Consider the following 16,130-nt stretch of genomic DNA (forward strand, 5'->3'; position numbering starts at 1 on the left):
ATGAATAAAGGAGTGTCCAATAAAAATGTAATCGTGAGCAGCAATGAATCACATGCTAAAAGTGCCTTTACCTTAACATTTGTTTTAGAGATACTCGGTCTGGATGTTTGGCATGATTGCAATGAAGGCTGGATAGATTTAGGGACATGTTACCAAGGGATAAAGGTACAATATCAATTATACCCAGGGCAGATTTATGATGTGGATATTTTGATCTGGCCTCATGTGGTTAAGGTTGGTAAAATCGCTTCTTTGGATAATTTTATAGAAAGACATGCTATTACGACTACTACTACGTACAACAGAAGCATAAAGTTGAGTCATGAATAGATGCTAAAACAGGATGTTATATCAACTTATAGATATAGAAGAATGTACCAAAAAATAAATCACTTAAGAATACATATTCGATGTGCAGATTTGGTGTGGAATGCAATACGGATGGGTTCGAACGTGGCAGTTTTTGGAGAGACGCTGGTTTGCTTTTTCAATACGCCATGCCTTTCCTGTCAGAGTTATAGATTTCCAGAACTTCGTAGCTACAGTGACACCTACGTTTGGTTTCGGGGCACTCAGTGCGAAGTAAACAGTACTTTGATTTAATTTAGTTTACCATCGAATCCGATGAGATTTCTGTTCAATTCTTGAACTGTTAAAATATAAAATAATTGTATTATTCTTCGCATTTTGAGAGATTGATGAAATTGAGCTTATTTTGTTTGTGAATGAGGGCAATGAAGTTATTTTGTTTTTATGAAATTGGAAGCGAATATTTTCCCTGAATTCCTATAATTAACCAGATAATCGAGAAAAATTGTATCACATAAGGTTTGTCACACTTACTTACCTACTTTTAAAAAAATGGATCCAAGAAACAGGTCTTGTACGTCGTTGTTATTTTCAAAAACAGTAATGGAAAATGTCATACTGTTAATTTTAACACTAATCGTACAATTACTTCCTTTCCTTTATCTATAATGAACATATCGTATAATTATTTTATTTTAAGTGCAAAGAATGACAAAAATGTGGAAGTATATCTGCCTGATTTGAAGTTTGGTGAGCGAAGATATTTTGGTACTGTCATTGAAAAAGAGGAGAGTATAGAATCATTTATTCAACACATTATATGGAGTAACGTGGTTGGATTTATACCGAAGTCTTATTTGGATGGAGTATTTGACTGTCCCAATATCGTGTCAGGTTGCGATTTCAAAAATTTCCATAATTTTATGCGAGATTACTCACTTAAAATGCATTGCCGAAGGTTCTGGCAATGATGCGTTCATATTTGATGCTCTCAATATAAAAGGGCAAATTTTATTATCATTTCATTCATTTTCATTAATTTTAATTTAATTTATTATGTCGGAATAGTAGAGTACCTTCTTAATATTGGCAACAAATTGACATTGTTATTTTATATGTAAATTATTTGGAACATTGCACATTATTTTTGGGGGGCGATGTTACTCGCGTCCGTAGGTTTTAACTCTCGATACCCTACACGTGTCCCCCGGGTTGTGCCAAACGAGTAACCGTATATTCTGGTGGAAGACAGTTGTCCCGGCTAGTTACCACCCACCCAACAAAGCCTTGTCGCCAAGCGATTCGTCGTGTTCCGGCATGATGTTGGGTGAAGCCCTTCTGGTGAATGGTTGGGTCTGAACAGTAGCTTTGCATTTAAGAACCGAATCCAGTACAGCAGTGTTTTTCTGCATCTGGCGTCTAGTCTTGGAGGGTAGCGGGATCCGAAGAAACGGTTTACCGCTGGCCGACCGCAGGTTGTAGGGGGCCCAATTAGTGGGTTAGCCACCCATGAAAGGCTGCCCCGCCGCCTGTGTATAATCCCGAGTTGGCTCCAACGTGCCGGTTGGCGACCGGATGAGAGGACCCGTTGGCAATATTCGGGGGGTTTCGGGCGTCCCCGCAGTCTCCAAACTAGACCCCATCAATGTAGATCCTGCCTGTATTCGGGTGGTTCTTTATGCTAAGCCTCGTTCAACTACCAACAGTTCCCGCCTATTCACTCTACCGAACTAAAGAAATTAAGAAATGAAAAAGTCTCATAAAGGAAATAAGGTTTTACAGCGGCTGCACTTCCTCTCTTTCAAAGTGCACCTCACTAACATCCGAGGCTTGCACTCTAATCTACCTTCAGTCCATTACCATCTTGAGACAGAGAAGCCGCATCTACTATTCCTTACGGAGACGCAAATTAAGAACCCCGCTGATGCAACATACCTGAAGTATCCAGGCTATTCCATTGAGTATAATTTCAAGCCAAAAGCCGGAGCTTGTGTTTATGTTCGCGACGATATCTGCCTATTGCGTCTTCGTCAACTTGAAGAGCCCAGTTTTTCAGTCCTGTGGACAATGGTGGACATGGGCATCCATAAAATCGTATATGCCTGTGTATATCGATCACACAGTGGTGACTTTGAGACAACTAGGTTACTTAACTACCTTAGTGAAGCTGCTGATGAGGTTGGAAGCCGGTACCCTGACGCTGAATTGGTCTTTCTGGGAGACTTTAACGCCTGTCACGCCGAATGGCTATTTCCATTCCAAAAAACCGACCATGCGGGTAGAGAAACATTCAACTTTGCACTGACTCATAATCTCTCCCAGCTGGTCCACGAAGCAACACGTGTTCCTGACATCGAAGACCACACAGCAAACTGCTTAGACCTTCTGTTAACAACAAATCCAGACAGACACACAGTATCAGTCTCTGCACCTCTAGGATCATCTGACCACTGTCTGGTGAAAACAGTATCAAACTATCCTCCTCCAGACACTACGACCAGTTACAAGCGGAGAGTATGGAAATACAAGCTGGCAGATTGGGAAGAGATGCGTCACTTTTTTGCAAGTTATCCTTGGCGACAAGTCTGCTTCTCGTCGGCCGATCCTTCCAGCTGCGCGGATAATGTCGTTGATGTTATTCGTCAGGGAATGGAGTATTATATTCCTTTCTCTGACGTTAACTTTGATGGCAAAGCTAAACCTTGGTTTAACTCCGACTGCATCACTGCAGAGAAACGGAAGCTCTTAGCTTATAAAGCCTGGGTTGATGCTCGACTACGCAAAGCTCCAGATCTGCGCTCAAAAAAGAGGGCATTTAATAAGGCTGCCAAATACTCCAAAAAGGTGATCAGAAAAGCTCGATTCGACCGAATTCAGAATATTGGCAGGAAACTGATATCCTACCCTTCAGGTAGTAAGGCTTTTTGGTCTCTTGCCAAGATTGTCGAGTCAAACTTCTGTCGTCCTTCACTACCACCGCTACTCAAATCTGACGGTTCGTTGGCACATAGCGCGAAGGAAAAAGCTGACTTATTGGCATCACTTTTCGCAAATAATTCGCGTCTGGATTCTGGGAATAAATGTCCACCAGTAGTTCCGCATTGTGGCTCATATATGTCTAGCATTAATATCACACAAAAGACAGTTCTAAAAACCCTTCGTAATCTAGACGTAAATAAAGCCAGCGGACCAGATGGTTTGCCAGCGATAGTATTTAAGAACTGTGCACCGGAGTTGTCTCCTGTCCTCACACGCCTCTTCCGCTTATCTATAAAATCGGGAATAGTTCCTAAGAGTTGGAAAGTAGCAAATGTTCAACCTGTGCCCAAAAAAGGTAGTCGTGCTGAACCCGCTAACTATCGGCCAATATCAATAACCTCCATACTCTCTAAGATTATGGAGCGTATATTGAATGAACAACTACTCGCACACCTAGAAGCCAACGACCTCCTCAGCGACCGCCAATACGGTTTTCGCAAAAAGAGGTCGACTGGCGATCTTCTAGCGCACGCTACACACCAATGGGGCGAAGCCTTGGAGAATCATGGAGAGGCGTTGGCCGTCTCCCTAGACATCTCCAAAGCATTTGATAAGGTTTGGCATGCTAGTTTACTGAGCAAACTTCCAGCGTACGGTATTCCCAATGTTCTTTGTGCTTGGATAGAAGATTTCCTGAAAGAACGTACGATTCGTGTCATTATTGATGGCTGTTCATCAGATGAAATGACTATTAATGCCGGCGTTCCTCAGGGATCCGTCCTCTCTGCAACATTATTTCTTCTGCATATAAACGACCTTCTCAAACCAAACATGTTCGGATATGCAGATGATACTACTGTTGTAGAGAGGTATCTATCCAATGCCCAAGCATCCCAAATCATTACCAAATCCGAGCGGCAGGCCATGGTTACGCGTATGAACTCAGCCTTACAGGATGTCGCTAGTTGGGGTGACGCTAATCTAGTTGAGTTTAACGCAAAAAAAACACAAGCGTGTTTTTTCACTGCCAAACGGACTTCCCTTCACCTGACTCCATATTTCTGCGGCGTACCGATCTCATTAACCAACAGCCTTGATCTACTTGGTGTATCGATTTCTGCAAATCTCAATTTCGGCCAATTCATTGAGTCCAAAGCCCAAGTAGCAGCCAAAAAACTTGGAATACTTGCTAAAGTGAGACATTACTTCACACCGGAACAGCTTCTTAAACTTTATCAAGCCCAAGTTCGGTCGTGTGTGGAGTACTGTAGCCATCTTTGGGCGGGTTCCGCCAAAACTCACCTTGGAGCTTTGGACTCCATTGAAAGGCGAGCTTGCAGAATTATTGCCGATCCCTCATTGACTCGTAGTAAACTCCAAAGTCTGGATCATCGCCGGCAAGTTGCATGTCTGTCGGTCTTCTATAAAATACATTTCGGTGAATGTGCACACGAACTCCACCACCTCATTCCACCTTCTCCATTTCTTTATCGGACATCCAGGTGCGGAATGGAACTCCATCCCTTCACAGTCGATATACCGCTCATACGCACTCAGCGTTATGCGAACTCTTTTTTCATTCGAACTGCGAAGGAGTGGAATTCTCTTCCATCGTCGGTATTCCCAGACCATTACAATCTGCAGCTCTTCAAGTCTAGAGTGAATAGGCTTCTTCTAGGCAGACGTGCTCCTACATAGATCGCATCACCGCTTTACATCAGGCGGGATAGTGGTCAAACGCCTGCCTATCAAGTATAAAAAAAAAAAAAAAAAAAAAAAAGTATTCATTACTGATACAAATATCATTTGCGGAGTAAAAATTGATTTCGAGTAAGTATTGTGTTTTGTTTCGTTGAATTAATGATTAGGACATTGCTGCGCTTTTTACTTAGAATTCGAGCGTAAAGCAAATAGCTATTTGTAATGCATTTTTCATGACCTATTTTCATATTTTTTATTCCTATTCTTATAAGACATCAGACATCAAGATGCTGTGATTTCAAAAGTTCAAGAAACAATTCTAAGTAGAATTATGTCTGAGGAAGAAATAGAACCTGAACCTGAAGAAGCGTTCAAGCCAAGAGATAGACGAGAATCTAAATTTCCAAAAGAAAAAAAGAAAATTCTGGAAGCCCCAAAAATAAAGTTTGAAATAAACCTTACTGGTGACGTTATATTGGCCGGTATATTTTGTCTCTAATATTATGTAGCATGTTGTCTTGTCCGATGATTATGAGGATGATGATTATTTATTAACAGTTACCCTTTTTGACTAGTTTATTACAATATGAATAGTAATATTGCAATATTATTGACGAAAATTGAAAATGAAGAAAGAGAAAAAAACAGTTTTAAACAACATTAGGCTTTCTTAAAGACTAGTGATAAAAATAATAATCATTCGGCCTTATAGACGACAAAGGTTTTAGGACAACGTGATGGATTTATTGTCAAGCTCGTCCTAAGTGCCTAAATCTAGATAGATTATAGCAAAAAAAAAATTAAGGGAATTTTAGAAGCTAATGACCTAAATTATTTCAGGAGTTGGGAGGATAACACAATTTGAAACTATCGGTGACCGACCAGCGGAACTCGGGGAAATAATAGTGTTAATAAGCAGTAATAATCTTCCTGCTCATGATGATTTACCAATTATATTCGTGAATGTGGAATCATTGAGCGATGTACCTTTAGAAGCATTTAAAAAAGCGAGGTATTTATTATGCTGGGCACTTTTCACGTGAAAATTAGTATCTATTACTTCCATTATTAAATTTTTACTCATATGAAATATTCTGATTCTCAAAATCATATTCAATCTGATAACATTTCAGGATATCTCAATTATATACACGATGGAAAATTGGGGACGAAGTACACGATTCTGCTACACAACAAATTAAAACAAAGAAACAAGTAAATTTTAACGACCGCCATGCTATCCCGTTAGAACATTGCATAGCACCACATGTGACGTCATCATTTTTGGATAATCTATTTGAAATTGAGGTAGAATTACGATTTTATACTTAATTTCTTGTTTGGACGCTTTGGGCTAGATTTTATATTAAATTTTCAGTTACGAGGAATACTCCAAACCTCTAACAGCAATAGCAATACAAAGTTTTTTAATCAAGATATAATATCAAGATCACCAATCAACGATGTGCATGATGCATGTATTGCAATAACAAAAATCGATGCAAGTGTCTTGTCTAAAGGAATTAATCGCTTGGTGCGAGGAGAATTTTCGTTATTCCCTCTCGACAGAAGGGTAATTAACCTAGAACGCGAAGGTATCTGTACAAATGATATAAATGGCATCCGAAAGCCTTTGAAGCCTGATATAATCGTTCAGCCCTCTATCATTTTACAAGCACAAATGACGTTAGAGGTCTCGATAGGTTTTGTTGGATGTAGGCCAAAGGAATTATGCCTAAGTTTATCGAGATTATATTGTTTTGTTGACGATTCAAATACCGTCATAGCTTTGCTTCGTAAAATAACTGAGATCAACGATGAAATATTGGCAAGTTCAGAAAGGGATAATTTGTTAACGGGGTTTGTATTAGATACAGGGGATAAGGTTATTTTTTATGTGGAAGGAAGACGGCACGGTCCTATTTTACAAATCTGGCATATGGCGGAAGACTTTTATTCTTCTATGAAAACTTTGTTTTCATCTTCATATACTTATGCGACACGCTTGTATCCTAGTAAGTAATCACAGAAAAAATCTTGAAACTTTAGGCCAGTGGAAATTAACATTAAATTCGCAAAGCACGATGTAGTTCTGCATTTTTGGTATGTTGTTTGGGTCAGTTAGGGTGATGTAAATCCCAATTTGCAACTTCGAAAAAGTTGTGCTCGCTGCGCACCACGTGATAAACTGCGAAAATTTTGGACTTTTTTCACTTTTTGCTCTAAAAGTCAAAAACTATGCGATTCCGACAAGTATCATTCACTACATAAATTAAGGTTATTAAATTTGCAACAATTTAAGCCTAATTACAGCTCTCTAAACCTTATAACGACTAAACTGTGGCCATTCGAAGATGGTTCATTTTTCCCGAAATATTGAAATTTTTAGTTTTGCTCCCGTTTGAAGCAAAATATTGGCAAAAACCGCTCGTTCTATGAGAAGGTCATACAGGGTGCCCCGTTTATAGTGGTCCAAAAATTTTTTTCAGCTTGAGAGCATCATGAGTAATCATTTAAAACATACTTTAGTTAAGCGAAAACTTATGGTTTAGAAATAATGATATTTTTTTTAAATAATCCGGAGTTTCAATATTTTTGACGCAAAACCAATCTGTTATGAAAACTACTGGACCGAATTGAATGAAATTTGGTATAGGTATAGCGCAATAACCTACCTATCGCGCTATAAGCTCATTTTGTGTAAATAATAAGACTGCATTTTTTTATTTTAACTTTTTCTGTAGTTTTTTGAATTTCTCGGCAAAATATTGATTTTTCGAAAAACGCCCTGTGAAAAAAAAATGTACTACCAAGGTTTTGCTGGTACTGCTAAAAACTACCTTAACATATGGTTATTCTTTACACAAAAAATCATAGTTGTCCTTCGATTGTAACATCTTCAAAAACAACATCATGTACATTAACACATGAAAATCGAAAAATTACGAAATTTACCATAATGTAATTTTAATCATTTTAAACGGCCAATTTTTGATTAAAGAACCATTTATTGCCATAAAAGTCGTTACAAATCAGTATTCACATGGCTATAAAACTTAAAATGAATAAAATAAAATTTTAACCTGCCAGCCAAGATAACTTAACTTTATTCTAATGCCAATTTATTGAGTTTTTTTTTATTATTTAGTTTTTATGTTCAAATCTTAATAAAAGGTTTGGAGAATTCATAAAACAACATAAATATTAATTAACATATATTATTTATTTTTTACAAAAGGTTTTCGAAATGCCGCCCGCCTTTCGCTAAACATAATCTGAATCTGCGTAAGAAATTTCTTCGCAGCCTGTTAAATGGCTGCCGGCTTTCTTTAATGGCTGTTAGGCAATTCGAAAACCTTTTGTAAAAAATAAACAATATGTTAATTAATATTTATGTTGTTTTATGAATTCTCCAAACCTTTTATTAAGATTTAAACATAAAAACTAAATAATAAAAAAAAAACTCAATAAATTGGCATTAGAAATAAAGTTAAGTTATCTTGGCTGGCAGGTTAAAATTTTATTTTATTCATTTTAAGTTTTATAGCCATGTGAATACTGATTTGTAACGACTTTTATGGCAATAAATGGTTCTTTAATCAAAAATTGGCCGTTTAAAATGATTAAAATTACATTATGGTAAATTTCGTAATTTTTCGATTTTCATGTGTTAATGTACATGATGTTGTTTTTGAAGATGTTACAATCGAAGGACAACTATGATTTTTTGTGTAAAGAATAACCATATGTTAAGGTAGTTTTTAGCAGTACCAGCAAAACCTTGGTAGTACATTTTTTTTTCACAGGATTTTTTCGAAAAATCAATATTTTGCCGAGAAATTAAAAAAACTACAGAAAAAGTTAAAATAAAAAAATGCAGTCTTATTATTTACACAAAATGAGAATATAGCGCGATAGGTAGGTTATTGCGCTATACCTATACCAAATTTCATTCAATTCGGTCCAGTAGTTTTCATAACAGATTGGTTTTGCGTCAAAAATATTGAAACTCCGGATTATTACAAAAAAAAATCATAATTTCTAAACCATAAGTTTTCGCTTAACTAAAGTATGTTTTAAATTATTACTCATGATGCTCTCAAGCTGAAAAAAATTTTTGGACCACTATAAACGGGCCACCCTGTATAATAAAGTTGTAGTGCATTTAATTTTCTTTCATTAGAGCATAGAACAAAGTCTGTGAGACAAATAGTTCACTCACAATATCTGAAAAACAAAAAGAAGGTCGAAATAGATTTTTAAAGAATTGAAACTGAGGGCATATAAAATCATAAAAAGGGTAATACTTCTTCATTTTCAGGTAGGTAATTAACAAAATTACAAAATTTGAGAAAGTAGGAAAAAAGATTATACGCAAATAATAAACTGCGAAAATTTTGGACTTTTTTCACTTTTTGCTCTAAAAGTCATAAACTATGCGTTTCCGACAAGTATCATTCACTACATAAATTAAGGTTATTAAATTTGGAACAATTTAAGCCTAATTACAGCTCTCTAAACCTTATAACGACTAAACTGTGGCCATTCGAAGGTGGTTCATTTTTCCCGAAATATTGAAATTTTTAGTTTTGCTCCCGTTTGAAGCAAAATATTGGCAAAAACCGCTCGTTCTATGAGAAGGTCATATAATAAAGTTGTAGTGCATTTAATTTTCTTTCATTAGAGCATAGAACAAAGTCTGTGAGACAAATAGTTCACTCACAATATCTGAAAAACAAAAAGAAGGTAGAAATAGATTTTTAAAGAATTGAAACTGAGGGCATATAAAATCATAAAAAGGGTAATACTTCTTCATTTGCAGGTAGGTAATTAACAAAATTACAAAATTTGAGAAAGTAGGAAAAAAGATTATACGCAAATTAAATGTTTGACTAAGAAGCTGCACTCGCCAAAGTGATTCTGGAGGTGTGTTTTGACAGTTCTGATGTCAGGTTTGTATTCGCCTTTGATTTGATCAATGAGTTCATTCAAGGAAAACTGGCATTCTTCCCTGTTATTAGAAAGATAGGAATATATTATGTATTCCATGCACTCTGGGAAATTTTTGGGTTCTGAGGATTTCTTCTCTCGCACGCTGAATGGAAGACAGTAAAACTTCTTTTGGCATAACTTATGGTACCTGGCATCAGATGCAACGAGGTCAAAAGTGGCTGTAAGACGATCAATGACTTGCTCAATGTATCACCTCGACGACTGGCTGCATCGAGCATTGATTCCCTAACTGTCCTCATTTCTGCGTGATTTGGGAAGTTTGTTTTGGAGCTGGAGAAACTCCTCAGTGATTTCCTCCGCACAAAGGAAACAAATGCTCCGAAGATTCATAGGGCCCGATGTTCTAGAGGTTGATGGGCTACTTCTTATTACTATCTTGTGCGAAAATCAAAAACAAAACATAAGCCCGAAACAAATGTGTTTAGTTGATGGGAGTTTTAGCCAGTTTTCACAGTTACCGCCTTCACCGCGTGGAGGTACTCCCAGGTTATGTTTTGATATGCAGATTGTGAGCGATTGTGTTGTGCTCTTATAAAAGAAAATTAAATTTTCTACAACTTTATTTTACGACCTTCTCATAGAACGAGCGGTTTTGCCAATATTTTGGTTCAAACGGGAGCAAAACTAAAAATTGGAAATTTTCGGGAAAAACTGACTATCTTTGAAAGGCCACAGCTTAGTTGTTATAAGGTTTAGAGAGCTTATGTTAGGCTTAAATTGTTGCAAATTTAATTAGCTTTATTTATGTAGTGAATGTTACTTGTCGGAAACGCATAGTTTATGACTTTTAGAGCAAAAAGTGAAAAATGACCCAAATTTTCGCAGTTTATTACGCGGTGCGCAGCGAGCACAACTTTTTCGAAGTTGCAAATTGGGATTTACATCACCCAAACTGATCCAAACAACATACCAAAAATGCAGAACTACATCGTGCTTTGCGAATTTAGGGTTTTTTAGTGTCGATTTCTACTGGCCTACTTGTAGATATGTTGTAATCAAGCATCGTTTAGTATTTCCTGCCTTGAAGAATCAACTGATAAATATTTAAATTTACTTTAAGTTAAGTACATTTTAATATAAAACCATTCTTTTTGCTTTAGATTTTACATTCTTTTACAAAAGAGTTAATTATGTCACCTACCTACGTTATTTTTTTATTAATGAGATTTTAATGAAGTAGTTCTGTGTCACTGAATTTACAAGTATGTAGATTGTAGTTATCATAATATAATTTCCTATCATTATAACGTAAGTTATATTTCAGATATGCTTATATCACCTATGCCATTCTCCATATTAAAAATGTATGCACCTTTGTCGGTATTACTGGCATGTCCTCCAGTGTATGTGCGTCCTACATTACCTTTACCAGCTCGTTCTGTAAGTCATAGTAAATTAATTAATATGTATATTTAGTTTGGTTAGGTATCATCGTTTGTCAAATTTTCTTCATATCACTTGGTGTTTAATAACTGATATCTATGATACTAGCAATGTTTGTCGTCAAAATCATTGTTCAAATTAAACGTACTAACTTTAATATTATGATTCGCTTATTATAGCAAAAACCTATTTCAAGTAATGCTGGACTAAGATCCACCTCTATCAAAATTTTTGCATAATATTCATATAGAAAGCTATTCTATTCTGCTCGTATATAATGTAAAATTACATAACATCTTGTATTCCCCGAAGGAGTGGACTGAAAGCATAACATGGAAGTAATACACATTACACACGTATTTTGCTAGCTACATTAATTATATCTACAAGGACTTGTACCTTTAAAATTGATTGTATTTCTTAGTAATTAGTTTTTAATGAATAACATGCGTCATAGCAAACTATATAAGTTTTGAATATACTAAATGTATAGGTGTAACCAAGAGTTAGATAATAAATATGGGTTAACACCAATTTGCAGGCAATGCTAAAGTTCGGTCGTTTACTAGCGAATAAATTACGTTCGACACCATGCCGTAATGAGATGCCATCTCCCGATGAATTATCCAGTTTTAGATTGGAACTGTGCTCGCCACCGCGACCCGGGTGTACCTTCCGAGATGATATTAATTTAGGTAATTATAAACTAGAAAAACCTTCCTTAAGAATCACTCTTTCTATTAAAAAAAATTCATCAAAATCCGTTGCGTAGTTTTAAAGACGTATATTATATTATATTATGTGACTTCGTTATATACTATGTAGTGATTTCAGGTGGTTGATATAGTTTTCTGAACGGCAGTAATCACAGAAGTTCAGAGACTAATCGCAATTTAATAGTAGTTGATTTTCCGAGAATTATTGTTAATAACTAATAGTTTAAAATTTTATATAAAGTTGATTAATTTAAGAGACATGAATAATGGAATGCTTCTGAATTTAAGGTTTCTGGAAAGGACAAGTAAAAGAGACTTAAGCTCATTTTGAGCTCATTAGTGTAATTAGTTACAGTTAGGTTTGAATCATGCCGAAAAGGCCACCGCCCATCATTATGAGTTTTCAATGTCCTTCACAAAAATGGATATTGAAATCTCTTTTTTAAAAGTGAAATTTATAATTATTTAAGTCAATTGTGCATTTTCAATTTCATTTCATTTCAATTTCAGTACCAAATGCATCACAATCCCGGAGTGCAATACTTGAAAATATTTTTAAAAAAGGTCCCAGCAAAAATTGCATCAAATAATAAAAAAAAATGTTACAAAATAAACACGATGACTTTCAAAGAGATCTCTTTCATTAAATGATAGTTACAGTTTTAATAAGCTCTTTTGGATACGCGAAATTAAATGCTTCGGATTATATTTTGAACTGTAAAACTCTACATTATAATGTTGGACGCGATGGCTTCAAGTTAAAATAATCTGAAACACAAACAGGCGGTCTAGTTCCGATTAACCTTCCTGAATAGCGGTTAGTGCTTACCGAGTTATAATTACAGCTTTCATTGTTAAGTTTCAAACGACTTCTTGCATCTGAGATGTAGTCCATTCAAGCAAAAGCGACTGATTTTCTTAGTACTCACAGCCGACTTTTCTTGCCCTATATATTATGTAGGTAACAATTTATCAGCTTTTGATTAATCTGACACTTCTTTCATTTCTCCTACGAGTAATTTGTAACACGTTAATTCGTTTAATGGTAATCGTGTGAAGAAAAACTTTTCGTAGGTACGCAAGGTGAAATAATTTAAGGCAAAGTAAGTGAATAATTGTACGAAAATTTGTGCATACTTAGTCAAGTTTGTCGCAAATGTTTAAGCTTGTTTGAAATAACTCTACCGAGTTGATATGTTCTAACGAGAGTTGAATTTGCTGGGTAAGTACGGCATAAAATTATTTTCCAAATCGTTTATGTTTTGTTCTTTTAGTACTGCATAATTAACTGTTTACGAAACTTGGTGTTATTGCTTATAAACAGGTTGACCGTGACTGCGTTCTGATGTGGTTCTGATTAGAAAGTAGATACGTGAATTGGAACTACAAAGGTTTTAATATGTAGGTAAGTAAGTACTTAGTTTATTTATCGATAGGTACGATTTGACTTCTATAAGTACAATGAGTATTATAAACAAGTGATAACTGATAACTGCGTTAAAAACAACCGACTTCAAACTTGCACTTGCAACATTTACAAATACAGACAAAAATGCTTATAAAATAAAAACTACTGGGCCTATCCGAATAAAATTTTTATGGGACCAATTCGACACCATCCCGCATCGAACAAAAAAAGAATCACGTAAATCGGTTCAGAAACCTCGGAGTAATCGGTGTACATACATAAAAAAAAAACATACCGGCCGAATTGATAACCTCCTCCCCTCCTGTCCTGTCCCTATAGTACCTACAATCATGTAACAATATAAAAATACAGTAAAATAAATCGTATATCTTATCAATAGGTAGCATAAATATAATGTTGTTAAAGTCCTTTTGAACCACTGTTGGTGTCGAGCATTATTTTTGTTTATAGCGCGGCGAGCGGGCATTATGCATCGATGGATATTACGCGATTTGCAATGGTGAAGCGAAAGGCTTTTTACTCACAAATGAGAATATTTTTTTACTATTGACGTTTTTATTTATTCTGAAGAAATACCTAAAAAAGAAACTGAATGGTGTGACGAAGTTGTGAATTTCGTAATTTGCTTATAATTAGGTATTTAATGTAAGTAGGAAAAATTTCGTTATTTGCTTGTAATTAAGTATTTAATGAAAATTGGTAATAGGATAACACTTGCGTAGTAAATTCAGAGCCGAATACATGTTTAAAACAAAGTTAAAAAATAAAGCAAGCCATGAAGTAGGTAATGATAAGAGAAAATTAATAAGGTAGAGCTACAAGTAGAGGTAGGTAAATTATATTTTCTTTTGCGTTCGTCTTAAATAGAATTAAAGGAAGAAACTTAAGTGCTGTTTCTTTAGGTAATAACATTTCTTAGCCACGTTGGTTAATTAAACTAGAGTCTCGCGATAATAAAGTAACGATTATAGAACACGAAAAAGGAGCAATAGGGCAGATCAACGTCTGCTGGGGCAGCAAGTACCTAATAATTAATAGAGCATGAGCCCGCTTCAGCCAGGCGCACAATATATTATAAAACCAGAAAGTTTGTCTGCGCACGTCACCAACACAGGTAAGAACGATGAGCGACTTAGACTACAAGCCCGCATATGAAAAAAATATGAGTCAAATGAACCACCACGGGACATATCTAGTACGAAAGAAGAGCAAAAAATAATAAGATTCATCACTATGCCGTCACTTGTAAGCTGTCCAACTGAGTGCAGATGAGAATTGAAAAGTACAGGTAGACTCGGTAAATTTTGGTCATATATTTTTGTACGGCATTCTTAACCATCGATAGATCCATTAAAAAATAATAAGAAACCGCTCAGTGCCGTACAAAAATGTTGGTCCACCAAGTCGCAATTTTTATTTAATTTCCGAGAGTTACCGGGGGTAAATTTGGTCATTTGACCATGTACGGCATCTGTGTCATACTATTGCTATACTGCTTTTAATCCATTATTTCGCAACGCCGTACAAAAATCATGGGGACAAGGGGAAAAAATCGAGAGTTGTAATCCCCTCTCTTTCCCCACTCCAGGGGGTCATTTGACACAACACGAAATAAATTTATTTTTAAAGTATTTTATGCATAGATAATATTTTTTCATGTGCCGTACATTTTCGTTGGTTCAAAGGGGAAAAATCTGAAAAAGAAAAAATCCATATAACGAAATGTTTGCTTTATATTTTGATAATAAAATATAAATATACATTAATATTAAGAAGCTCGAGGTGGTTAATTATCACCTTGGAAAGTCGGAGTCAAGTGGAATGGACTCCGTTAAATTGATGAACTAATAAAAAAGCTATGAACGAAAAGATGTGAATTATATGCAATCAGCCCATGAATACAGGTAAAGTCACAAGCAAATGCTAGTAATATATACATATTCAAAATGTACAAGTAAAGCGCTTTCAAATGATACCAAACACGGCATATTTATCTTAACTTTATTTTTTTACTCTGTATGTTTTGTCCGCTAGAGGGCGCCACATTAGATTTTGTGAAACCCCATATAGCCTTTAGCTAGTTGGTCGCTGGTTATCCAGTGAACAATTCAGACGCTTCTAATGATATGTCATTTGTCGAATTCTGATAAGTAGTTTAGAAGTTACGAGGGAATAGATGAACATACATACATGACCTGTCAAAACCATAACCCTCCTTTTGCTTTGTCGTAGTTGGGTAAAAATATGTTAATGCCGTACTGTATCAAATGGCCATAAAGCACCCTTAAAATTGTAGCTTTCGTCGCTTTCATCAGCCTAAAAGATGTGGTCTGCACAAAAATGTACGGCATCGTTTTTTCCTAATTTATCTATGTTTATACTATTTAAAACAACGAATAAAGTGTAGAAAACTATTATATTTCATTAATCTACGATGTTTAAACTTTAACAAAATTTCTGGTGTTGCATTTCTCTATAACTTTTTTTAGAACGGTTTCTTTTGAACGGCAATACTATACAACAATTGAATTTTACAATATCATGTTAAAAAAAAGTTCCCGTACAGGGTCAAATGACCTTACAGCTCTTTATATCAAGAA

General features: G+C 35.6%; 1 protein-coding gene across 1 annotated transcript; it reads left to right on the forward strand.

Annotated features, from left to right (window-relative positions):
- On the forward strand, positions 1-12,691 carry LOC149482882 (uncharacterized). The gene is made up of 10 exons (XM_089703602.1): positions 1-234; positions 419-582; positions 1,010-1,203; positions 5,262-5,471; positions 5,830-6,001; positions 6,123-6,297; positions 6,368-7,004; positions 11,267-11,382; positions 11,927-12,080; positions 12,612-12,691. The coding sequence occupies exons 1-10, from the start codon at positions 1-3 to the stop codon at positions 12,689-12,691; spliced, it is 2,136 nt and encodes a 711-aa protein (XP_089559728.1).
- The last annotated feature ends 3,439 nt before the right edge of the window (positions 12,692-16,130 follow it).

The sequence above is a fragment of the Colias philodice genome, chromosome 14 (genome assembly GCF_061535455.1).
Source record: "Colias philodice isolate Cphi_HAF_F1 chromosome 14, ilColPhil1 Martin Lab GWU primary, whole genome shotgun sequence".
NCBI lineage: Eukaryota > Metazoa > Arthropoda > Insecta > Lepidoptera > Pieridae > Colias > Colias philodice.